We start from the raw sequence: 27,417 nt of genomic DNA, 5'->3' as shown, positions 1-27,417 counted from the left end.
AATTATTAATTTATTGTATAGCACAGAAACAGGCCACTCAGCCTACAAAGACTATGCCGAACATGATGCCGAGACCAACTCTCATCTACCTGCACATAATCCATATTCTTCCATGTCCATTTGCCTATCCAAAGGTCTCTTAGAGGGGCACAGTAACTCCCCAATTTATTGCATGATTGATTATTGGATATTTATTTGGGTACTGTGGCGTTAATAGGCCTGTAAAGTTGCTGCAAGCAAGAATCTCATTGATCTAACATACAGGTACAGATGGCATACTGGCATTGGGTGCAAGAGTCAGGAAGTCGTGGTGCAGCTTTACAGGTCTTTAGTTGGGCTGCATTTGGACTGTTGCGTGCAGTTCTGGTCGCCCCATTACAGGAAGGATGTGGAGGTTTTGGAGATGGTGCAGAGGAAGTTGACCAGGATGCTGCCTGGATTAGGGGGTATTAGCTACAGGGAGAGGTTCCACAGGCATGGGTTGTTTTCTCTGGACGCCGGAGAATGCGGGGAGACCTGATAGAAGTAAATAAAATTATGAGAGACATAGATACAGTAGACAGTCAGAACCTTTCTCCCAGGATGGAGAAATCAGATATTAGAGGGCACAGTTTTAGGGTAAGAGGGGCAGTAGTTTTTTACAGGGAGGGTGGAGGGTGCCTGCAACATGTTGCCGGGGATGGTGGTTGCGATAGATACGACAGTGGCATTTAGTTCAGTTCAGAGATACACATGGCAATATGCTCTTCAGCTCAGACAGTCTGCACTGACACCGCGGTGATCACCCGTTCACATCCATTCTAACCTACACACGGAGGGCTTTTCACAGAAGCCAATTAACCAGCAAACTGTGGGAGGAAACCGGAGCACCCGGAGGAAATGCACGTGGTCACAGGAAGAACATGCAAACTCTGTAGACAGCACACATGGTCAGGATCAACCCCTGGTTTCTGGCGTTGTGAGGCAGCAACTCTACTGCTGTGCCACTGGGCGATTTAAATGATTTTCTAAATAAAATGTGCTTTTGGGATTGTCATCCCGAGCTGACATCAATGCAGCTTTCCATGGCCATGCAGACTAATTAGTTTGTGTCTTTAGGCATTAAGGTTTCAGTGTTAGTTTTTCCCCGCTGTTTCCCATTTATACATAATCCTGGCCTGATAAAGTGGTAATGCCTTGTGTGGGCACCTTGCCCCATCTTGAACCCCTGCATTGGGACTGACATTTACAGATTACAATGAGACTCCACAATTTCAAACTGTCAAATTTGCTGAAATCCTAACTTTGAAAAAAAAAAGAGCATTTAATTACCTTCCCACATTTGCCTGTGGACAGTAGGGAAATATTTAAACAGTGAATATTTTACAGCTGGCATTTCTTCTATTGTTCCTGGAGGGAGCACATCTACCATTAGGTGTGGCTCAGATAGATTGCGTTCAAGAGAGAGCTAGATAGAGCTCTTAAGGATAGCGGAGTCAGGGGGTACGGGGAGAAGGCAGGAACGGGGTACTGATTGAGAATGATCAGCCATGATCACAGTGAATGGTGGTGCTGGCTCGAAGGGCCGAATGGCCTACTCCTGCACCTACTGCCTATTGACTATTGATAATAAGACTGGGCGACAGAGTGGTGCAGTGGGTAGAGTTGCTGCCTCACAGTGCCAGAGGCCTTGGTTCAACCCTGACTACCAGTGCTGTCTGTGTGGAGTTTGCACGTTCTCCCTGTGATCGCGTAGGTTTTCGCCAGGTGCTTTCCTCTCGCATTCCAAAGGCGTGCAGGTTTGTATGTCAATTGGCTTCTGTACAATTGTCCCTAATGTGCAGGATAGAACTAGAGTGAATGGGCGATCGATGGTCGACGTGGACTCGGTGGGCCGAAGGGCCTGTTTCCGCGCTTTATCTCCAAACTAAACACTAGAAACAAAGAACTACAGACGTTGGTAGACACAAAATGCTGGAGTAACTCAGCGGGTCAGGCAGCATCTCTGGAGAGAAGGAATGGGTGACGTTTCAGGTCGAGACCCTTCTTCAGTCTGAAGAAATGTCTCAACCCGAAACGTCACCCATACCTTCTCTCCCGAGATGCCGCCTGACCCGCTGAGTTACTCCAGCATTTTGTGTCTACCTTCTAGTTAAACCAGCACCTGCAGTTTTTTTCCTGCACAACTGCAGATGCTGGTTGGTTATACCAAAGGTTGACACAATGTGCTGGAGTAATTCAGCAGATCAGACAACATCGATGGAGAAAAACAATGGGTGACGTTTCGGGTCGGGACCCTTCTTCAGTCTGACCTGAAAGGTCACCCATTCCCTTTCTCCAGAGATGCTGCCTGACCCGCTGTGTTACTCCAGCACTCTGTCCCTCCCTGTGCTCTACTGTTGTACGTTCTACGTTCTATAACTTAACACCAATGTTTGCCGACCTTTTACTGTCTCCTTTGTGTGACTTCACCCAGTGCTCCACAAGCACCAGTGAACCTTTCCGCTGGACATTCTCCGTGCCGGCTGGGCCTCGGTACACCGGGGCACCATTGTGGTCGGCAGTGCCCGGCACAGGCGGCTGCAGCATGCCATTGCGCAGAGGTCGAGACGAGGCGTGGCGCTCAGTAAACATGTCGCTCTCTGGCACACTCTCTTGCATCCTGCTATTGCCTTTCCTGACGGGTATGTCCACGGGGGCTTGATGGAAGATGGACCTCTCCTCCTCATTCCTCCCTCTCGTGACTTTGTCGTACTTCTCAAACCCAAGCCGGTCTGTTTTCTGAGCGTGCACTCTGCTCTGATGGATCCGATGGACCTCCATCTTGCCCGGGCCTTTATGTGAGTTGATGTGGTTGCTTTGAAGAAGATGAGGTCCTTCACCATCTTCTGTTTCTCTGCAACAAAGAAAGGAAAAGTTACCAACAGGGCACCAGTCTCACCCCATCCATTCCACCTTCTCCCTCCTGCAACCTCATAGCATCTTCCTCACAGTTCACACTACCACCCTGCTTTGTATCATCTGCAAATTTGCTAATGGTACTTTTAATCCCTTCATCCAAGTCATTAATGTATATTGTAAATAGCTGCGGTCCCAGCACCGAGCCTTGCGGTACCCCACTAGTCACTGCCTGCCATTCTGAAAGGGACCCATTTATCCCCACTCTTTGCTTTCTGTCTGTCAACCAATTTTCTATCCATGTCAGTACCCTACCTCCAATACCATGTGCTCTAATTTTGCCCACTAATCTCCTATTTGCAACCTTGTCAAAGGCTTTCTGAAAGTCAAGGTACACCACATCCACCGGCTCTCCCCTATCAATTTTCCTGTTTCCTGGCTTTTTCCCCATATCCCTTAATTCCCTTAGCCCGAACAGTTAAGTTAAGTCTAACTCTCTCTTGAACACATCCAGTGAATTGGCCTCCACTGCCTCCTGTGGCAGAGAATTCCACAGATCCACAACTACTTCCATGGGACAGGCAGCATCTTGGAAGAGAAGGATTGGGTGACGTTTCTGGGCGAAACGTTTCTTCAGATGAATGTCGGGGGAGAGGGAGACACATGGATAAGGAAATGTAAGGTGTGAAAACAGGACAAAGGGAATGGAGGTCAAGGAGCATGTAGAGTAGATTATTGTTAGCTAGAAGAAGGTAACAACAAAGCAAACAGATAAAATGTAGTCGGAGACCGTAAGGCAGTTCGGAGAATTGGGAAGGGGGAGGGATAGGGAGAGAGGGAAAGCAAGGGAGACTTGAAGTTAGAGAAGTCAATGTTCATACCGCTGGGGTGTAAGCTACCCAAGCAAAATAAGCACCTCACATCATATCCACCCCATATCCCTCCATTCCCTGCACATCCATGTGCCTATTCAAAAGCCTCTTCAATGCCACTATGGTACCTGCCTCCACCATCACCCCACTATGGTACCTGCCTCCACCACTACTCCACTATGGTACCTGCCTCCACCATCACCCCACTATGGTACCTGCCTCCACCACTACTCCACTATGGTACCTGCCTCCACCATCACCCCACTATGGTACCTGCCTCCACCACTACTCCACTATGGTACCTGCCTCCACCATCACCCCACTATGGTACCTGCCTCCACCATCACCCCACTATGGTACCTGCCTCCACCATCACCCCACTATGGTACCTGCCTCCACCATCACCCCACTATGGTACCTGCCTTCACCATCACCCCACTATGGTACCTGCCTCCACCATCACCCCACTATGGTACCTGCCTTCACCATCACCCCACTATGGTACCTGCCTCCACCATCACCCCACTATGGTACCTGCCTTCACCATCACCCCACTATGGTACCTGCCTCCACCACTACCCCACTATGGTACCTGCCTCCACCACTACCCCACTATGGTACCTGCCTCCACCACTACCCCACTATGGTACCTGCCTCCACCACTACCCCACTATGGTACCTGCCTCCACCACTACCCCACTATGGTACCTGCCTCCACCATCACCCCACTATGGTACCTGCCTCCACCACTACCCCACTATGGTACCTGCCTCCACCACTACCCACAGCAGCATGTTTCAGGCACCCATCACATTCAATGTAAAAACAATTGGCCCACGCATCTAATTTAATCTTTGCCCCTCTCACAAAGCTATGCCCTCTAGTCTTTGGCATTTCCACCCTGGGAACAAAACGTTCTGACTGTCTATAGACACTAAGAGCTGGAGTAACTCAACGGGTCAGACAGCATCTCTGGAGAAAAGGAATAGGTGACGTTTCGGGTCGAGACCCTTCCTCAGACTGTCTACCCTATCTGTGCCCCTCATAATTTTATAACTTCTATTAACTTTCTCCTCAACCTCCGACGCTCCAGGGAAAACAGTCAAACCTATCGCTGAACATGCCGTCAATTCATTATCAAACAACATTGCATTTTGATAACTGCTGCTCACACTGTCATACAATCATCTGCATTCATTAAGCATTTCAAAGTATACCCTCTGTTTATTTTTACACAAAGACCCCATAATGTTAGCAATGTACAAACACATGAACAAACGATTTGGCACATGGCATTTGAACATGACAACATTTGTCAATTGTTCTGGGCACCATGTTACAGGAAAGATGTTGTTAAACTGCAAAGATGCAGAGAAGATTTACGAGGATGTTGCCAGGGCCTGAGCTATAGGGAGAGGAAGGAGATCTTATAGAGACATATAAAATTATAAAAGGACTGGACAAGCTAGATGCAGGAAAAATGTTCCCAATGTTGGGGGAGTCCAGAACCGGGGGACAAGTCTTAGAATAAAGGGGAGGCCATTTAAAACTGAAATGAGAAAAAACTTTTTCACCCAGAGAGTTGTGAATTTGTGGAATTCTCTGCCACAGAAGGCAGTGGAGGCCAATTCACTGGATGAATTAAAAAGAGAGTTAGATAGAGCTCTTGGGGCTAGTGGAATCAAGGGATATGGGGAGAAGGCAGGCACGGGTTACTGATTGTGGATGATCAGCCATGATCACAATGAATGGCGGTGCTGGCTCGAAGGGCCAAATGGCCTCCTCCTGCACCTATTTTCTATATTTCTATGAGAGGTTGAGCAGGCCTGGACTCTGAGGTGTGACCTTAAAGAGGTGACCTTAAAGAGGGAGTCAGGGGGTATGGGGAGAAGGCAGGAACGGGGTACTGATTGAGAATGATCAGCCATGATCACATTGAATAGCGGTGCTGGCTCGAAGGGCCGAATAGCCTACTCCTGCATCTATTGTCTATCTATTGTACAAAATTATGAGGGGAATAGATCGGGTAAGTGCACAGAGTCCCTTGCCTAGAGTAGGGGAGTTGAGAAACAGAGGACATAGGTTTAAGGTGAGGGGGAAAAACAATAGGAACCTGAGGGAGCCTTTTTGAAAACAAAGGGCAGTGAATGTTTGGAACGAGCTGCTGGAGGAGTGAGTTGAGGCAGGCATTATCACAGTGTTTAAGAAACATTTAGACAGGTACATGGATAAGATGTGTTTAGAGGGGTGTGGGCCAAATGCAGGCAGATGGGGCATGTTGACTGGCGTGGGCATGTTGGGCTGAAGGGCCTGTTTTCACGCTGTGTCACTCTACGACTCTATTTATTTACCATTAGGGAATATTTCCCCGTTTTAGCCACATGACAAATCTGCAGGCAAAAGCAGAATGCAAAGTGGCACAGGCAATCCTATTCCTGTTCTCAGCGGAAGCCCATGCATATTAAGCAGCCGCTGGAAGCTACAAATGATTAAAGACCTTCAGCAATCCACACAGAGTCCTCACAGAACTGAGCCCAACCACAGCATTCAGACTATCACACCAGCTACACCTGGACACATCCAGATCAAAACTAACACTGCGCTGCTCTACACACTGTAGCGATGGCCAAGTCAGATTGCTTCATCTTACGACTTATGGAACACAGCACAGCAACAGGCCCTTCGGCCCACTCTGCCAGTCTGAAGAAGTGTCTTGACCCGAAACATCACCCTTTCCGTCTATCCATAGATGCTGCCCGATCCGCTGAGTTACTCTAGCATTTTGTGTCTCATGGTGCAAAGACCAACTCTTATCTGCCCGCCCACGATCATATCCCTCCATTCGCTGCATTCTTGTTATGCAATGGCACACATTTTACACCAAGAAGCTCAATCGTTTTATTATATGTGAAACTCAAATAAAAGGCGAACTCAGTTTTCCTCTTTCATTCTATTATTTAGTTTAGTTTGGTCTATAGTTTAGTTTAGAGATGCAGCATGGGAACAGGCCCTTCGGCCCACTAAGTCCGTGCCGACCGTCAATCGCCCGTTCAATGGTTCATTGATTCAATGATTCTATGCCTAGGTACAACCAGACTTAAGTACAAGTGTAAATGTAATAGGTTACACTGAGGCAATACATAAGAGTTTTCAGCACATTTTCACACTAGCTCGATGTTAACCCACTTTCACATCCACTCCCTACACACTGGGAGTCAATTAACCTACAAACCCGCACATCTTTAGGATGTGGGAGGAAACTGGAGGACGGGAGGGAAACCCACGAGGTCACGGGGAGAACGTGCAAACACCACAAACCGAGGCCAGGATGGAACCCGTGTCTCTGGTGCTGTGAGGCAGCAGCTCTACCCGTTGCACCACTCTGCTGTCCACGGTTTTACTGATAAAGCTTTTGAATGTGGGACTACGAGCTGCAGGCCAAACAAGGAAAAGTCGCAGAGGGAAGTGAACACTTGACCCAAATATAAATTGCCTGTATTTCCAACGCTTATCAATCTTCCACAAAACAAAACCATATCTCTCAACCGTCTATCTATATTGGAAAATAGTCTAAGATCTGTACAAACAACAATGGTTCATTACAGGAGACATTACAGCATTTATAAAACTGTATTTTCTGCTCTTGTTATCTGACAAGCACTAAAAACCAGCATTAATTCATCATTGACTGCAGGGCACACAACTCCACGCATACATTCTCAAAGTGACATTCATAGCTTGCACATAAATCACAGCGGAGGAATTAATTTTTGAAGTTTCATTTTACACCCTAGCTCAATTCTATGGCCTTTTAACATTGGTGGAGATATTTTTAGCAGCTAACTGACTGAAACCATAAGAGTCCTAGAGAGAGATAGATCATGGAACCCGGCCCTTCAGCCCCACTTGCCCATTACAAAATGTGTAGGAAGGAACTGCAGATTCTGGTTTACACCAAAGAGAGACACAAAATGCCGGAGTAACTCAGAGGGACAGGCAGCGTCTCTGGAGAGAAGGAATGGGTGACACTTTGGGTCGAGACCCTTCTTCAGACCGAAAGTCGGGGAGAGGGAGACATTCTACATTGTAATGTAGAACATTCCCTTACCATCATCTGCTTTGATCTATTGTTCTCACACCTTACCCTTCCATATCTGTAGAATCCCACTGCCCCGTCAGTCGGAAGAAGGGTCTCGACCCAAAGTGTCACCCGTTCCTTTTCTCCAGAGACGCTGCCTGTCCCTCTGAGTTACTGAGTTACTGTCTTGCTGAGTTACTCCAGCATTTTGTGTCTATCTTCTTTGTCCATTATGATATTCCAGCCAAACTCGACTCCAATAGGTAGAGCAAAGGGGGAGATACAGAGTTTGCAGCCTTGTAGCACGTCTGTTGCATTGATGAAGTAGATTACATTGGACAGGAATCCACTATTATTTGGATCTACAAGCCCCATACCTTCAAAACAAGCAAACAGGGTAGACAGTCAGAACCTTACTCTCTGAGTGGAAATGTCACAGGCTGAAGATCATAGGTTTAAGCTCAGAGGGGGAAAGAATAAAGGGGATGTGCCGGGTAATTTGCTTTTTACACAGAGAGTGGTGGGGGTCTGGAACACACTGCCAGGGGTGGTGGTGGAGGCAGATACCATAGTGGTAATTCATAGAATTATCAATGGGCACATGGACATGCAAGTGTGGAGGGATTAAGATCACGTGCGGGCAGATAAGTAGTTTATCTTGGCACGGTAGCGCAGCGGTAGAGTTGCTGCTTTACAGCGAATGCAGCGCCAGAGACTCAGGTTCAATCCTGACTACGGGTGCTGCACTGTAAGGAGTTTGTACGTTCTCCCCGTGACCTGCGTGGGTTTTCTCCGAGATCTTCGGTTTCCTCCCACACTCCAAAGACGTACAGGTATGTAGGTTAATTGGCTGGGTAAATGTAAAAAAAAAAATTGTCCCTAGTGGGTGTAGGATAGTGTTAATGTATGGGGATCGCTGGGCGGCGCGGACTTGGTGGGCCGAAAAGGCCTGTTTCCGGCTGTATATATATGATATGATATGATTATGTTCAACGCAGGCCGTGTGTGACAAAGAACCTCCTGTTTCCACTGTTCTGCGCTTTCACCCTTCTGGGACTCAATCCATCAATTTCCATGGAATAAATCAATGAAAGGTCTCGACCCATATCGGCACCTATTCCTTTTCTCCAGAGATGCTGCCTGACCTGCTGAGTTACTCCAGCACTCTGTGAAACGTCACCTATCCATGTTCTCCAGAGATGCTGCCTGACCCACTGAGTTACTCCAGCTTTTTGTGCCCATCTTCATTTTTAATAAAAATAGGCGGTCACAGTGGCACAGCGGTAGAGTTGCTGCCTTACAGCGAATTCAGCGCTGGAGACCTGGGTTCGATCCCGACTACGGGTGCTGTCTGTACGGAGTTTGTACGTTCTCCCCATGACCTGCGTGGGTTTTCTCCACGATCTTCGGTTTCCTCCCACACTCCAAAGACGTACAGGTTTGTCGGTTAATTGGTTCGGTAAATGTAAAAAAAATTGTCCCTAGTGGGTGTAGGATAGTGTTAATGTGCGGGGATCGCTGGGCGGCACGGACCCGGTGAGTTGTTTGCTGTTTCCGCGCTGTATCTCTAAACTAAACTAAAAACCTAAATTAAAAGGACACTTTTTTCAAAAGCATGCACTTTAATTATTGTTCAACAGTTTGAGAAGGATTAGGAATACCTCTTTGCGGTGTATGCTTGCATCAGGGCAGCCTGGTTCATGGCTCTGATCCAGCCATTCATATCCTCTTGAGTATCAGCACTAAAGTAATACGTTCTCATGCCAGTGTGATCTGCCTGTGAGCCAATAATAGCGTTCTGATTGTAAATGTAAGTCCGCATACCTGTGTGGGCTGCCTGGAAAAGAAATCAACGAGAATCAGGCAGAGTTATCATAAATACAAAGTGCTGGAGTAACTCAGCGGGACAGGCAACATCTCTGGAGAGAAGGAATGTGTGACATTTTAGGCCGAGACCCTTCTTCAGACTGAGAGTCAGGGGAGAGGGAAACTAGAGATTTGGAAGGGGAAGGTGTGAAAATTACAGATCAAAGCAGACGTTGTTTAAGGAAATTTAGAACGGTCCATTGTTGTCAAAATACGTAGGAAGGAACTGCAGAAGCCGGTAGAAATGAAGATAGACACTAAATGTTTGAGTTACTCGGCAGAATAGGTGACATTTCGGGTCAGGACCCTTCTTCAGACTGAAAGTAGAGGTGGTGGGAAATAAACTGGAGGCAAGAAAGGGCCAGAACAAAGCAGGGCTGGCAACAGATGACCTCAGGAAGGGTGGAACCCACAATGGCCCATTGTTGGCTGGGGAAGGTGTAGTAACGAGAGGGATACAAGGATGTGAACAGTGGAATGGGTGGGATGACTTGGGTGGGGGAGAGGGGGGAGAGGGGAGAGAAGGGAGGGAGGAACTGCAGGAGACTTGAAATTAGAGAATTCAACATTGGGTTGTGAGCTGCCTGGGTTCCATCCTGACTATGGGTGCTGTCTGTACGGAGTTTGCACGTTCTCCCCGTGACCTACGTGGATTTTCTCTGAGATCTTCGGTTTCCTCCCACACTCCAAAGACGTACAGGTTTGTAGGTAAAATGGCTTGGTAAATGTAAAAATGATCCCTAGTGGGTGTAGGATAGTGTTAATGGTCGGTGCCAAAAGGGCCTGTTTCCGCGCTGTATCACTAAACTAAACACAACTGGCCAAGCAAAAATGAGGTGTTGTTCCTCCAGTTTGTGTGTGGCCTCCCTCTGACAGTGGAGAAGGCCCAGGACAGAAAGGTCAGTGTGGGCATGGGTGGGGAGTTAAAGTGTTTAGCTACTGGGAGATTGTGGACTGGGCGTACATGTTGAGGGAAAAGATCGCCATCTACACAACATACAGAAACATTTTACAGTTGTGAAATGAGTTGCTAAAGATCTCGGGGCAGACTCAGTGTGGGCAGAGAGCGATTGCTCATTGCTCAGTGCTCTCTCATGTAGCTCAAGTCATGCAAAGACCCAGCAAACAGGAGCACGGCGCCCTGGAACAACTCTGGAGAACATGGATAGGTGATGTTTCACAGAGTGTTGGAGTAACTCAGCGGGTCAGGCAGCATCTCTGGGGAACATGGATAGGTGACGTTTCACAGAGTGCTGGAGTAACTCAGCGGGTCAGGCAGCATCTGTGGAGAACATGGATAGGTGATGTTTCACAGAGTGCTGGAGTAACTCAGCGGGTCAGGCAGCATCTCTGGAGAACATGGACAGGTGGCATGTCGGGTCGGGATCTTTCTTCAGGCTGATAGTCATAGGGGGAGAAAGTTGGAAGAGAGGTGGGGGTGGGACAAAGTGATAGGTGGATTCAGGTGAGGTACATGCTGCACTATCATTAAAGTCGGTAAAAGATATACAAAATAAAGCTAAACACTGCATATGCCTCCCAATGCATTTTTGCAGAGACACCATTTTGAATGACAGGTGGCATATGCAAGATTAAAAATCAAAAAAGAAAGAAATCACGATGACACAAATCTTCCTCACCCACGCTTCCCACGGCGTGTACGATATTCCACAGTTTCAACGTTTCTGTGCAAGTTCCCTGAGCTGAAGAACTCAGCAGCCGTGATTAGTACGGGTGTCAGGGGTTGTGGGGAGAAGGCAGGAGAATGGGGTTGAGATTGGAAGATAGATTAGCCACGATTGAATGGAGGAGTTGACTCGATGGACCGGTAATGCCCTAATTCTGCTCCTATCACTTATGAAGTTATGAAAAAGATGCAAATATACACTTTCCTTAAGGGCGGTAGTGGTAGTAGAGTTGCTGCCTTACAGCGCCAGAGACCCGGGTTCCATCCCGACTACGGGTGCTGATTGTACGCTCTCCCCATAATCTGCGTGGGTTTTCTCCGGGATCTCCAGTTTCCTCACACACTCCAAAGATGTACAGGTTTGTAGGTCAATTGACTTGGTAAAATTGTAACTTGTCCCTAATATGTTGGATAGTATTAGTGTGTGATAATCGCTGGTCGGTGCGGACTCAATAGGCCGAAGGGCCCCTAAACTAAACTGAACCAAACAATGCTGGATACAAAAAAAAAACACAAAGTCAGGCAGCATCTCTGGAAGACATGGATGGGTGATGTTTCAGGTCAGGACCCATCTTCAGATTTTGTTTTAGGTTAAAATTACAAACATATAAAAGCAAAAAAATCTTTCCCTTTTTAATATAATGCAAGTTATTACAAATGTCTGTAACGTAGTAAAGATGCAGATTTCATATCAGCACTCTAGACAGAATGAATAAAGCATGCTGCTGATTCCTGGTGCATGGAATTATGCAGTCTGTATATTATTTTAAAATTACTTTAAATACATTTAGAACTTCTGCTGCATATTGGAAAATAATCTGGACTTTCCATTATGAAGTAAAGCAGAAGTGACAACTAAACCACTTCCATTTCTCTCACCAGAGCCCTGGGTTGGATCCTGACCTTGGGTCCTGTCTGCTTGGAGTTTGTACATTCTCCCTGTGACCATGTGTACCTCCTCCAGGTGCTCCGGTTTCCTCCCACATTTAAAGACATGGGGGATTGTAGGTTAATTGGCTTCTATAATTTGTCCTTAGTGTGTCGGGTAGAACTAGTGTATGGGTGATCGGTAGGGACTCAGTGGGCCGAAGGGCTCGTCTCCACGCCGTGTCCTTTTCAACTAGCCTTTGTCACTTACTTACTCCATCCATCTGTCTATCACTCCTCCTCCCTCACCACACGAAAGAAATCACTGAAACGTCTAGTCACAACAATAACTCTTGGGTTTAAAGTATTTTTGTCCTCGGCTATAAAACCACATGAACTAGAAATGTTCAAACATCTATCCTTCCTCTGCAGCTGCGTACATTCTGCACATCACCGTCACTCAGTGTTGGGCAAGTATTTATTATAACATGTCAAGTGAATCACGATATTAAATTGTTGTCACAATAATTTAGGTCGGTCACGGTGGTGCAGCGGTAGAGTTGCTGCCTTACAGCGAATGCAGCGCTGGAGACCCGGGTTCCATCCCGACTACGGGTGCCGTCTGTACGGAGTTTGTACGTTCTCCCCGTGACCTGCGTGGGTTTTCCCCGAGATCTTCCGTTTCCTCCCACACTCCATAGATGTACTGGCTTGTAGGTTAATTGGCTGGGTAAATGTAAAAACCGTCCCTAGTGGGTGTAGTGTGCGGGGATCGCTGGTCGGCGCGGACCCGGTTTGCCGAGGGGGTCTGTTTCCGCACTTTATCTCTAAATTAAACTCAAATTAAAGATCGCTCAATATATTTCCATGCTTACCGACAATGCTCCTTCCATTTTCTACATCGACAAAGTTATTTGAACCTTTCAAAGTTGCTCCTGCACTTCATTTAGTTCCAAACGTTCGAACATGTTTACTTAAACTACTCACTGCCATCCCACTCTATGCTTGTGGCTAATGTTGGGAAACTCAGCCTTCCCTTCCCAACAATTGTCGACCATGCCGTAAATGTGCCGTTAAAACTCATCTCAACAAATGTAGACGGTAATTCAAACTGACAGCCATTCAGATACTGACACACATCGTCAGCAAACTGTTGTGTTTCAGCTGCCCCTCACAATGATCAAGTCATTCATTTTCATTAATCTCACGTACGATTACTTGAGGACCAACAAACCTGTATTGTGACGCAAGTAATAGATTATAAAACTAAAATTTATCTTAAATATACAAGTTCACAACTATAAGTTACAAAGGAGATGAGGGGGAATTTCTCTCGAAAGGAGTTGAGGGGGAATTTCTTTAGTCAGAGGTTGGTGAATCTGTGGAATTCATTGCCACAGATGGTTTAGTTTAGTTTAGAGATACAGTGTGGAAACTGGCCCACTGAGTGCGTGCCGACCAGCGACCCCCACACACTCACTATCCTTACACCCATTAGGGGCAATTTGCAATTTGCCAAGTCAATGTTAATGTGCGGGGATCGCTGGTCGGCGCGGACCCGGTGGGCCAAAGGGCCTGTTTCCATGCTTTATCTCTAAGCTAAACTAAATTAAACTACAAATCCTGTACGTCTTTGGAGTGTGGGAGGAAATCGGGGCACCTGGAGAAAACCCACGCAGGTCGTGGGAGAACGTACAAATTCTGTACAGACAGCACCCGTAGTCGGATCAAACCCAGGACTCCGGCGCTGTGAGGCAGCAACCCCTCCAATCATGACGGCAGTGGAGGTCAAGCCAATGGCTATTTTTACGGTGGAGGTTGACATATTCTTGATTAGTACAGGTGAAAGGGGGATATGGGGAGAAGGCAGGAGAATGGGGTTGAGAGGAAAAGATAGATCAGCCATGATTGAATGGCGGAGTAGACTTGATGGGCCAAATGGCCTAATTCTGCTCCTATAACTTATGGATTCAATGTTTCCAATCTTTAATGTGTAACAAGTGCCAAATTTGAACAGAACACAAAGTGCTGGAGGAAATCAGCAAGTCAGGCAGCATCTGTGGAGGGAATGGACAGGCCACATTATGGGTCTTTGGACTGATCAAGGGTGAATGGTCACCTCGGTATTGCCAATGGATATTTAATTGTTGATTTATGTGATTTCTCTCAATAACCTTTAGAAAAGTGTTGTTGATGAGGAAGTAAGTCATCATTATCTCTGTCATTACAGATACAATGGGTGCTTAGCAACACAGGAATCTGCTTAATCTGACATGCAATGTCTACAATAAGCAGCGAACAAACAGACAAATTGCTGAGCAAGAGCTCGAAAGGAATGTCACGAGTTCAAAAGGTCACCTACAGAACGATTGGGTCCAGATTTTCAGTCATAGCAAAAATTATATGAAGTAGGATGGAGAGAGGGAGGGTCCTTTCTTACATACTGTACATCTCTGTGACTGTGTAGAGTCACAGAGATGTAGAGTACAGGAACAGGCCCTTCGGCCCACCTTGTCCATGCCAACCTAGTTGTCCGGTGCAGGAAGGAACTGCAGATGCCAGTTTACACTGAAGATAGACAGAGATGCTGGAGTAACTCAGCAGGACAAGCAGCATCTCTGGAGAAAAGGAGCAGGTAAGGTTTTGGGTCAGAACCCTTCTTCAGACCAAGTTGTCGTATTGAGGCAGTGAGTCATATTTGACCCATTGCCCTCGAAACCATAGATAGACACAAAGTAAACATAGAAAACATAGACATAGAAAACATAGAAAATAGGTGCAGGAGGAGGCCATTCAGCCCTTTGAGCCAGCACCGTCATTCATTGTGATCATGGCTGATCTCCACAATCAGTAACATGTGCCCAACTTCTCCCCATATCCCTTGATTCCACTAGCCCCCAGAGCTCCATCTGACTCTCTCTTAAATTCATCCAGTGATTTGGCTTCCACTGCCCTCTGTGGCAGAGAATTCCACAAATTCACAAATCTCTGGGTGAAAAAGTTCCTTCTCACCTCAGTTTAAAATGGCCTCCCCTTTATTCTAAGACTGTGGCCCCTGGTTCTGGACTCGCCCAACATTGGGAACATTTTTCCTGCATCTAGCTTGTCTAGTCCTTTTATAATTTAATATGTTTCTGTAAGATCCCCTCTCATCCTTCTAAACTCCAGTGAATACAAGCATAGTCTTTTCAATCTTTCCTCATATGACAGTCCCGCCATCCCAGCGATCAATCTCGTGAACCTACGCTGCACTACCTCAATTACAAGGATGCCCTTCCTCAAATTAGGAGACCAAAACTGTACACAATACTCCAGATGTGGTCTTACCAGGGCCATATACAACTGCAGAAGAACCTCTATACTCCTATACTGAAATCCTCTCGTTATGAAGGCCAACATGCCATTAGCTTTCTTCACTGCCTGCTGTACCTGCACGCCGACTTTCAGTGACACCCAGGTCTCGCTGCACTTCCCCCTTACCTAACCTGACACCATTGAGATAATAATTTAATATGTTTCTGTAAGATCCCCTCTCATCCTTCTAAACTCCAGTGAATACAAGCCTAGTCTTTTCAATCTTTCCTCATATGACAATCCCGCCATCCCAGCGATCAATCTCCTTGTTTTTGCTGCCAAAGTGGATAACCTCACATTTATCTATATTATACTGCATCTGCCACGCATCTGCCCACTCACTCAACCTGTCCAGGTCACCCTGCAACCTCCTAACATCCTCTTTACAGTTCACACTGCCACCCAGCTTTGTGTCATCTGCAAACTTGCTAGTGTTACTTCTAATTCCTTCGTCCAAATCATTAATATATATGGTAAACAGTTGCGGCCCCAACCCGAGCCTTGTGGCACTCCACTCGCCACTGCCTGCCATTCTGAAAAGACAATAGACAATAGGTGCAGGAGGAGGCCATTCGGCCCTTCGAGCCAGCACCGCCATTCAATGTGATCATGGCTGATCATTCTCAATCAGTATCCCGTTCCTGCCTTCTCCCCATACCCCCTGACCGCTATCCTTAAGAGCTCTATCTAGCTCTCTCTTGAATGCATTCAGAGAATTGGCCTCCACTGCCTTCTGAGGCAGAGAATTCCACAGATTCACAACTCTCTGACTGAAAAAGTTTTTCCTCATCTCAGTTCTAAATGGCCTACCCCTTATTCTTAAACTGTGGCCCCTTGTTCTGGACTCCCCCAACATTGGGAACATGTTTCCTGCCTCTAACGTGTCCAACCCCTTAATAATCTTATACATTTCGATAAGATCTCCTCTCATCCTTCTAAATTCCAGTGTATACAAGCCTAGTCGCTCCAGTCTTTCAACATATGATAGTCCCGCCATTCCGGGAATTAACCTAGTAAACCTACGCTGCACGCCCTCAATAGCAAGAATATCCTTCCTCAAATTTGGAAACCAAAACTGCACACAGTACTCCATGTGCGGTCTCACTAGGGCCCTGTACAACTGCAGAAGGACCTCTTTGCTCCTATACTCAACTCCTCTTGTTATGAAGGCCAACATTCCATTGGCTTTCTTCACTGCCTGCTGTACCTGCATGCTTCCTTTCAGTGACTGATGCACTCGGACACCCAGATCGCGTTGTACGTCCCCTGTTCCTAACTTGACACCATTCAGATAATACTCTGCCTTCCTATTCTTACCACCAAAGTGGATAACCTCACACTTATCCACATTAAACTGCATCTGCCATGCATCCTCCCACTCTCACAAGCTGTCCAAGTCACCCTGCAACCTCATAGCATCTTCCTCACAGTTCACACTACCACCCAGCTTTGTATCATCTGCAAATTTGCTAATGGTACTTTTAATCCCTTCATCCAAGTCATTAATGTATATTGTAAATAGCTGCGGTCCCAGCACCGAGCCTTGCGGTACCCCACTAGTTACTGCCTGCCATTTTGAAAGGGACCCATTTATCCCCACTCTTTGCTTTTTGTCTGTCAACCAATTTTCTATCCATGTCAGTACCCTACCTCCAATAGCATGTGCTCTGATTTTGCCCACTAATCTCCTATGTGGAACCTTGTAAAAGGCTTTCTGAAAGTCAAGGTACACCACATCCACTGGCTCTCCCCTGTCAATTTTCCTGGTTACATCCTCAAAGAATTCCAGAAGATTAGTCAATCGAAGATTTCCCCATCGTAAATCCATGCTGACTCGGAACAATCCTGTTCCTACTATCCAAATGCTCCGCAATTTCGTCTTTTATAATTGACTCCAGCATCTTCCCACCACTGATGTCAGACTAACTGGTCTATAACTTCCCGTTTTCTCTCTCCCTCCTTTCTTAAAATGTGGGACAACATTAACTACCCTCCAATCCACAGGAACTGATCCTGAATCTATAGCACATTGGAAAATGATCACCAATGCGTCCACAATTTCTAGCGCCACCTCCTTAAGTACTCTGGGATGCAGACCATCAGGCCCTGGGGATTTATCAGCCTTCAGTCCCATCAGTCTACCCAACACCATTTCCTGCCTAATGTGGATTTCCTTCAGTTCCTCCGTCACCCTAGGATCTCTGCCCACTAGAACATCTGGGAGATTGCTTGTATCTTCCTTAGTGAAGACAGATCCAAAATACCGGTTCAACTCGTCTGCCATTTCCTTGTTTCCCATAATAAATTCCCCTGCTTCTGTCTTCAAGGGACCCACATTTACCTTGACTATTTTTTTCCTCTTTACATACCTAAAAAAGCTTTTACTATCCTCCTTTATATTATTGGCTAGTTTACTCTCGAACCTCATCTTTTCTCCCCGTATTGCCTTCTTAGTCATCTTCTGTTGCTCTTTAAAAGAGTTCCAATCCTCTGGCTTCCCACTCTTCTTTGCTTTGTTGTACTTCTGCTCTTTTATTTTTATGCTGTCCTTGCTTTCCTTGTCAGCCACGGGTGTCTCTTAGTCCCCTTGGAATCTTTCCTCCTCTTTAGGATAAATTGATCCTGCCACTTCTGCATTATTCCCAGGAATACCTGCCATTGCTGTTCCACCGTCTTCCCTGCGAGGGCCTCCTTCCAGGTCCTTCCAAAAGGACCCGCTTATTCCTACTCTTTGCTTCCTGTCTGCCAACCAATTCTCTATCCATGTCAACACCCTACCCCATGTGCTCTAATTTTGCTCACCAATTTCCTGTGTGGGACCTTATCAAAGGCTTTCTGAAAGTCTAGATACATTACATCCACTGGCTCCCCTTCATCCATTTTATTTGTCACATCCTCAAAAAAGTCCAGAAGATTAGTCAAGCATGATTTCCCTTTCATAAATCCATGCTGACTTGGACTTATCCTTTTACTGCTATCCAAATGCACCATTATTACCTCTTTAATAATTGGCTCCAGCATCTTCCCCACCACCGATGTACTGGAGTAACTCCACACGACAGGCAACATATCTGCATAGAACGAATGGTGACGTTTTGGGTTGAGACCTCCCTATCCATATATCTGTTTGACTGTTGTTTAAAAAATCAAAATTGTATCTACTTCTATAGCTTCCTCTGGCCGCTCGTTCCAGATATAGACCAGTCCCCAAGTAAAAAGGTTGTCCCTGAGGTTCCTCTTAAATCTCTCCCCCCTCATCCTATGCACTCTAGTTTTGGAATCCTCTTCCCAGGGAAATAGAATGTGAGCATTCACTTTGTCTATGGCCCTCATGATCTTGCACCCCTCAATAAGGTCACCTTTCAACATCCGCAAGACCACTTTGCACCACCAGACTCAGGGACAGCTTCTTCCTCTCTGTTATCGAGCTTCTGAACAGTCCTTCCATAAGCCAGGGTACTGCCGGGTTCATGATAGGCTGCGTGTACAAAGTCTTTTACCCAGGGTAGGGAATTTAAGAACCATAGGTTGATGGTAAGAGGGGAAAGATTTCATGGGAACCCAACGAGCAACTTGTTTAGTTTAGAGATACAGTGCGGAAACAGGCCCTTTCGGCCCACTGGGTCCGCGCCGACCAGCGATCCCCACACATTAACACTATCCTACAGCCACTAGGGACAATTTTTATATTTCCAAACCAATTAACCTACAAACCTGTACGTCTTTGGAGAGTTGGAGGAAACCGAAGATCTCGGAGAAAACCCACGCAGGTCACGGGGAGAACGTACAACCTCCGTACAGATGGCTGGTGAGTATCGGGAATGAGCTGCCAGAGGGGATAGTTGAGCAGTACCAAAAACAACATTAAAAAACCCCTTGGTCAGTATGGATGAGTTGGGCCGATGGGCCTTTCTGTGCCGTATGACTCAATGTACATCTAGGCTTGACAAATCTACTGGAATTTTTTGAGGATGTAACTAGGAAAATTGACAGGGGAGAGTCAGTGGATGTGGTGTACCTCGACTTTCAGAAAGCCTTCGACAATGTCCCACATAGGAGATTAGTGGGCAAAATTAGGGCACATGGTATTGGGGGTAGGGTACTGACATGGATAGAAAATTGGTTGACAGACAGAAAGCAAAGAGTGGGGATAAATGGGTCCCTTTCGGAATGGCAGGCAGTGACCAGTGGGGTACCGCAAGGTTCGGTGCTGGGACCCCAGCTATTTACGATATACATTAATGACTTAGACGAAGGGATTAAAAGTACCATTAGCAAATTTGCAGATGATACTAAGCTGGGGGGTAGTGTGAATTGTGAGGAAGATGCAATAAGGCTGCAGGGTGACTTGGACAGGTTGTGTGAGTGGGCGGATACATGGCAGATGCAGTTTAATGTAGATAAGTGTGAGGTTATTCACTTTGGAAGTAAGAATAGAAAGGCAGATTATTATCTGAATGGTGTCAAGTTAGGAGGAGGGGGAGTTCAACGAGATCTGGGTGTCCTAGTGCATCAGTCAATGAAAGGAAGCATGCAGGTACAGCAGGCAGTGAAGAAAGCCAATGGGAATGTTGGCCTTCGTAACAAGAGGAGGTGCGTATAGGAGCAAAGAGGTCCTTCTACAGTTGTACCGGGCCCTGGTGAGACCGCACCTGGAGTACTGTGTGCAGTTTTGGTCTCCAAATTTGAGGAAGGATATTCTTGCTATGGAGGGCGTGCAGCGTAGGTTCACTAGGTTAATTCCCGGAATGGCGGGACTGTCGTATTTTGAAAGGCTGGAGCGATTGGGCTTGTATACACTGGAATTTAGAAGGATGAGGGGGGATCTTATTGAAACATATAAGATAATTAGGGGATTGGACACATTAGAGGCAGGAAACATGTTCCCAATGTTGTCCAGAACAAAGGGCCACAGTTTAAGAATAAGGGGTAGGCCATTTAGAACGGAGATGAGGAAGAACTTTTTCAGTCAGAGAGTGGTGAAGGTGTTGAATTCTCTGCCTCAGAAGGCAGTGGAGGCCAGTTCGTTGGATGCTTTCAAGAGAGAGCTGGATAGAGCTCTTAAGGATAGCGGAGTGAGAGGGTATGGGGAGAAGGCAGGAACGGGGTACTGATTGAGAGTGATCAGCCATGATCGCATTGAAAGGCGGTGCTGGCTCGAAGGGCTGAATGGCCTACTCCTGCACCTATTGTCTATTGTCTATTGTCTATAGGCAGCACAAACAGTTTGGCCAAGGTACGCAACACAGGAGCATGAAGAAGTTTTGTTTAATTTAGTTTAGAGATACAGTGTGGAAACAGGCCCTTCGCCCACGGAGTCCGCACCGACCAGCGATCACCCCGTATTCTAGCACTATTGACGAGGGTCAATTTACAACTCTTACCGAAGCCAATGAACCTATAAACCTGCATGACTTTGGAGCATGGGAGGAAACCGGCGCACCTGGAGAAAACCCACGCGGCCAGCGGGGGAACATACAAACTCTGCAGAGACAGCATCGTGGTCAGGATAGAACCCGGGTCTCTGGTGCTGTGAGGCAGCAACTCTATCGTCGCGCCACCATGCCAGTCCATTGTGTTAGAACTGCAGCAAATCATCAACAATGCAACAGCTGGACACTTTTAACTAAAGTTATTGCACTTCAAATGGTGTTCAGGAAATAGGAGAACAATGCATCTGATTGCTCTTGAAACAGGCGAGGCTGTGGGACAGAAGACAACTGAGGTGTAAAAAATGAAAGAGCAAGGTCAGATAAACAGAGAGCAGCAACTGTCATGAATATTGTGACCACGGGCCACAGGTTTAATGTACTGCTGGACAGATTGGAGAGATGAAAAGAATGCTTTTATTCCCACACGGAGGTAGGGGAAGTTCAGAGGCTTCTGTCTGAAAGGACATTGACTTGAAATGCAATAACCTGAGTGGCAACATGCCAAGAGCTGCAAAGTGCAATTAAGACAGTCTTCCTCTGGCCAAAACACACATGGGGTGATGGGAAAAACTGCCTTCCTCCTATTTCATGATATCCATTGTGTAGGAAGGAACTACAGATGTTGGTTAAAACTGAAAACAAAAAGCTGGAGTAACTCAGCGGGACAGACAGCATCTCTGGGGAGAATAAAATGGGTGACGTTTCGGGTCGAGACCCTTCTTCAGACTGGTTATGGATAAGGGTAACGAGAGATATAGATGGTGATGAGGAGAGATAAAGAACAATGAATGAAAGAGAGGCAAAAAAGTAACGATGATAAAGGTAACAGGCCACTGTAAACTGTTTGTAGGGTGACAATGAGAAGCTAGTGCGACTTGGGTGGGGGAGGGATAGAGAGAGAAGGAATGTCGGGGCTACCTGAAGTGAGAGAAATCAATATTCATACCACTGGGCTGTAAGCTGCCCAAGCAAAATATGAGATGCTGTTCCTCCAATTTGCGTTTAGCCTCACTCTGACAATGGAGGAGACCGAGGGCAGAAAGGTCAGTGTAGGAATGGGAAGGAGAATTAAAGTGTCCAGCAACCGGGAGATCAGGTTGGTTCAGGCGGGCTGAGCGAAGGTGTCCCACGAAACGATCATCCAGTCTGCGTTTGGTCTCGCCGATGTATAAGAGTCCACATCTTGAACAATGGATACAGTAGATGAGGTTGGAGGAGGTGCAAGTGAACCTCTGCCTCACCTGAAAGGATTGTCAGGGTCCCTGGACAGAGTCGAGGGAGGAGGTATAGGGATAGGTGTTGCATCTTCTGCGGCTGCAGGGGAAGGTACCTGGGGAGGGGGTGGTTTGGGTGGGAAGGGATGAGTTGACCAGGGAGTTGCGGAGTGAACGGTCTCTGCGGAAGGTGGAGAGGGGTGGAGGTGGGAAAATGTTGCTAGTAGTAGGATCCCGTTGGAGGTGGCGGAAATGTCAGAGGATTATGTGTTGATGCGACGGCTGATGGGGTGGAAGGTGAGGACTAGGGGGAGTCTGTCTCTGTTGTGACAGGGGAGGGGGAGCAAGGGCGGAGCTGCGGGGTACTGAGGAGACACGAGTGAGGGCCTCATCTATGATGGGAGAGGGGAACCCCCGTACGCTAAAGAATGAGGACATCTCAGATGTCTTGGTGTGGAACATCTCATCTTGGGCGCAGATGCGGCGTAGATGGAGGAATTGGGAGTAGGGGATAGAGTCTTTACAGGAAGCAGGGTGGAAAGAAGTGTAGTCGAGATAGTTGTGGGAGTCAGTGGGTTTGTAATAAACGTCAGGCATTGGTCTATTTCTTGTGATGGAGACTGTGAGGGCAAGAATGGGGAGAGAGGTGTCATATAACTATATAACCATATAACAATTACAGCACGAAAACAGGCCCGTTCGGCCCTACCAGTCCACGCCGACCACTTTCTCTGACCTAGTCTCATCTACCTGCTCTCAGACCATAACCCTCCAATCCCCTCCCATCCATATACCTATCCAATTTACTCTTAAATAATAAAATCGAGCCTGCCTCCACCACTTCCACCGGAAGCCCATTCCATACAGCCACCACCCTCTGAGTAAAGAAGTTACCCCTCATGTTACCCCTAAACCTTTGTCCCTTAATTCTGAAGTTATGTCCCCTTGTTGGAATCTTCCCCACTCTCAAAGGGAAAAGCCTACCCACGTCAACTCTTAAAATTTTAAAAACCTCTATCAAGTCCCCCCTCAACCTTCTACGCGCCAAAGAATAAAGACCCAACCTGTTCAACCTCTCTCTGTAGCTTAAGTGCTGAAACCCAGGCAACATTCTAGTAAATCTCCTCTGTACTCTCTCCATTTTGTCGACATCCTTCCTATAATTTGGCTACCAGAACTGCACACCATACTCCAGATTCGGCCTCACCAATGCCCTGTACAATTTTAACATTTCATCCCAACTTCTATATTCGATGCTCTGATTTATAAAGGCAAGCATACCAAACGCCTTCTTCACCACCCTATCCACATGAGATGGTCGGAGATGGTCCAAGTGAATTTATGTGCAGGATGGAAATTTCCAAGTAAACATTTTTGCCTCTCTTTCATTCATTGTTCTTTATCTCTCCACACCGTCTATATCTCTCATTTCCCTTATCCCTAACCAGTCTGAAGAAGCTTCTCGACCCGAAACATCACCCATTCCTTCTCTCCAGAGATGCTGCCTGTCCCGCTGAGTTACTCCAGCTTTTCCTGTGTGTCATGATTTGCTTTGTTCAATTCAATTAGATGTCTGAGTCCCATCTGATGAGTTTGACTGCAGTAACTCTGGACTGTCCCCTTCTCCACCCACCTCTCTCCCGACTCCTTCCACCCACATCCCTCCCACCAGCTTCACAGTTCACTCCTCTTCTCTTGTTTTACCTGATCACAATGCAATGGTCTGCTTTATCTTGACACAAGTGGCCGGTGAAAGAAGACTGCAAAATGTTGTGAGCACTGCATCATGGGTTCTGACCTCCCCACCATCAAAGGGATTTACCAGAGTCGCTGCCTCAAAAAGGCAGCCAGCATCATTACACCACCCTGGCCACACACTCATTTCACCCCTGCCATCGGGAAGAAGGTCCAGGAGCCTGAAAACTGTAACGTCCAGGTTCAGGAACAGCTTCTTCCCAACAGCCATCAGGCTATTAAACACTACAAATAAGCTCTGAACGACATAGACTATTATTGTTATTATTGCACTATTATTGGTTGTTTTTTTGTGTGTATGTGTGTGTATGTGTGCTTGCTTTTAAAATATTTTTTTTAAGAGATACAGCACGGAAACAGGCCCTTTCGGACTATAGGGTCCGTGCCGACCAGCGATCCCTGCACATTAACACTAACCTATATCCTATAATTTTTACATTTACCAAGACAATTAACCTACATACCTGTACGTCTTTGGAGTGTGGGAGGAAACCGAAGATCTCGGAGAAAACCCACGCAGGTCACGGGGAGAACGTACAAACTCCGTACAGACAGCACCCGTAGTCGGGATGGAATCCGGGTCTCTGCCGCTGCATTCGCTGGAAGGCAGCAACTCTACCGCTGCGCCACCGTGCCACTGTGTGTGTATATGTGTATATGCGTTTTCTACACACTGAGCTTTCTTTCTCTCTCGTTTATTATATTGTTTACAGTGCACTATGTTTACATATTCTGCTGTGCTGCTGTAAGTAAGAATTTAATTGTTCTATCTGGGACACATGACAATAAAACACTCTGGACTCTCGGTATAATTCAGCAAGGTTGAAACACAGTCACACAGAGCAGCCTCACTCACACCATCGATGGATGAATCAGAACCCAACTGCAATGCACTAACTCCCATTGGCACCAAGTTGTGGTGTGATGTGATCTCCTCCCACATCAGGGGGACACGGTGAGATCGGTGTTACACATTCATTTCTTACCTTGAAAGCATATTTGCGGCTGATGTGATCATTGGGATCTACAGGTGAGGTAACATAACTGGGCAAGGGTATACTCCCCAACACGGTCTCTTCTCTGCTGTCTGTACAACATAAAACACACGATAAAAACACAGCACAGGAACCACAATGTCTACTGAGAAACTCATCTCCTCAGCCAACACATGACCTATATCCCCCCATTCCCTGCATATCCAAATACCACTATCGTATCTGCCTCCACCACCACCCCTGGCAAAGATATTGATAATTATAAAACGAATGGGTGGCAGACTAGGACTTTATTCCTTGGAGCGCAGGGGGGCTGAGGGGTGATCTTATAGACGTGTATAAAATCACAAGGGAATAGATAGGGTGAATGCAGAGTCTTTTAACCAGAGTCAAGGAATTACGAAACCGAGGACAAAGGTTTAAGGTGAGAGGGGAAAGATTGAATCGGAACCCGAGGGGCAACTGTTTCACTCAGGCAATGATGGGCACATGGAACGAGCTGCCAGAGAAGGTGGTTGACACAGGTACTCTAACAACAGTTAAAAGACATTTGGACAGGTGCATAGATAGGAAAGGTTTAGAGGGATATGGGCCAAACATGGGGCAGGTGCGAGTAATGTAGATGAGGCTTTTGGTTGGCATGGGCAAGTTGGGCCGAAGGGCCTGTTTCTGTGCTGTGTGACTCTGTGAATGTAATAAGGCAATGAAGTGAGCCCAGATATTCTCCCTGTGATAATGTTAATATCCAACACATACAGTTTCATAAAGGTTACTGAATAAATGATCAGCAGGGCCTAATGACCAGGTCAAAGAGAAATGGAGAAATAATTTTAATGATATTCTTAATTTTACTCACTTTAGATACTTGCACTTCTGATTCCCAGGTTGAAAAGTGTTCTCTAATGCTAACAAAATGAGACTGACTACACGCTGTTCGTCATCAAGAAACAAGAGTGCTGGAGTAACTCAGCATCTCTGGAGAACATGGACAGGCAACGTTTTGTGTCAGGACCCGTTTTCAGGCTGATTGTTGGAGGGGGGAGAAAGCTGGAAGAGAGGTTGGGGCAGGACAAAGTCTGGCGAGTGATAGGTGGATACAGGTGAGGGGGGAAGAGGCGGTCGATTGGCAGATGGGTGGACAAAGGCTAGAGATGAAAAGACGACAAGAGTGCTGTGAGATTGGGAGATAAGGGGAGAAGTAACATGAAAAGTCACTGCACCCAGAGTTGTGAATCTGTGGAATTCTCTGCCACAGAAGGCAGTGGAGGTCAATTCACTGGATGAATTTAAAAGAGTTAGACAGAGCTCTGGAGGCTGGTGGAATCAAGGGATATGGGGAGAAGGCAGGCACAGGTTACCAATTATGGATGATCAGCCTTGATCACAATGAATGGCTCGAAGGGCCAAATGGCCTTCTCCTGCACCTATTTTCTATGTTTCTATGTTTCTATGAAATGTGAAGCCAGAGGAAGGGGCTGTAGGGGGAAGGGGACTGGAGGGAAGGGGAAAGGGAATCCTTATCAAGGCATGTTTTCATCAAGCCACTAATATAGTTTATTCTACCACCGATTAACTCTGTTAACCGAATGTCTGTGTCATATTCTGAAACACATGATGAATCACCGACCAAATAAAGAAGTCGAGGCCAAACAGATTTCTGCTGCCAGGGACACGTGGATTGGACAATTGAAAAGCATTTTCCATTTAGAGCACTGGATAGGTAACCAATTAATTAAATAACTTCCTCCTTAAAAAATCCTTTGACATTGACATGGCTCTCTGTACTTCAGTTTTTAAAAATCGTGCAGGACTTCAAAGAGATGTGAATATGTGAATCACTGCTCCCTCCAGCAAATGCTGACATCTTATATAATACAAACTGACTCACACAGACAAATGAAATGACCTGTGGTATTCATTTGCTTTACCCATCCATCTGCAATATCCTTTATCTCTCTCAACACACGCATCACATCAGAATACATTGCTGATGCCACTCCTTTACTCCCAAGGAGGCAGCAGCAAAATGTTCTCAGCTACTTTGGTTCAGCTAAAGGAAACCACTTGATAATCAAAACTGAGCCTCTTCTCAAAACTAATATTTCATGTTATATGTATATTATACTATATGTTAAATATTGAATTGAAAGTGCGCACCACCAGACTCAGGAACAGCTTCTTACCCTCTGTTATCAGGCTTCTGAACGGCCCTTCCATAAGCTAGGGTGCTGTCCGATTCACCTCTACCCCATTGTAGACATTGGACTTTGTCTCTGGAACTGATGCGCTACAATGCTGAGAACTATATTCTGCACTCTGTATCTTCCCCTTTGCTCGACCTATTGTACTGGAGTTTGGCTTGATGGCATTTATGTATCGTAATATTTGATCTGGTGGATAACATGCAGAACAAAGCTTTT

The 27,417-nt window shown here is 46.4% G+C and overlaps 1 protein-coding gene across 3 annotated transcripts in view; it reads right to left on the bottom strand.

The window, feature by feature from the left end:
- Positions 1 to 27,417, bottom strand: part of plekha7b (pleckstrin homology domain containing, family A member 7b) — a 293,659-nt gene that overhangs the window by 72,016 nt on the left and 194,226 nt on the right. For all 3 annotated transcript variants that reach the window (XM_078414956.1, XM_078414957.1, XM_078414959.1), the window contains exons 8-10: positions 24,989 to 25,089; positions 9,489 to 9,664; positions 2,423 to 2,875 (exon numbers count right to left, since the gene is read on the bottom strand). In XM_078414956.1, the coding sequence (XP_078271082.1) occupies positions 2,423 to 2,875; positions 9,489 to 9,664; positions 24,989 to 25,089 (730 nt within the window). The remainder of the gene's footprint in view (positions 1 to 2,422; positions 2,876 to 9,488; positions 9,665 to 24,988; positions 25,090 to 27,417) is intronic.

The sequence above is a fragment of the Rhinoraja longicauda genome, chromosome 18 (genome assembly GCF_053455715.1).
Source record: "Rhinoraja longicauda isolate Sanriku21f chromosome 18, sRhiLon1.1, whole genome shotgun sequence".
Taxonomy (NCBI): Eukaryota; Metazoa; Chordata; class Chondrichthyes; order Rajiformes; family Arhynchobatidae; genus Rhinoraja; species Rhinoraja longicauda.
Note: the sequence above shows the minus strand (reverse complement) of the source record. Positions and strands in the feature narration are given on the sequence as shown.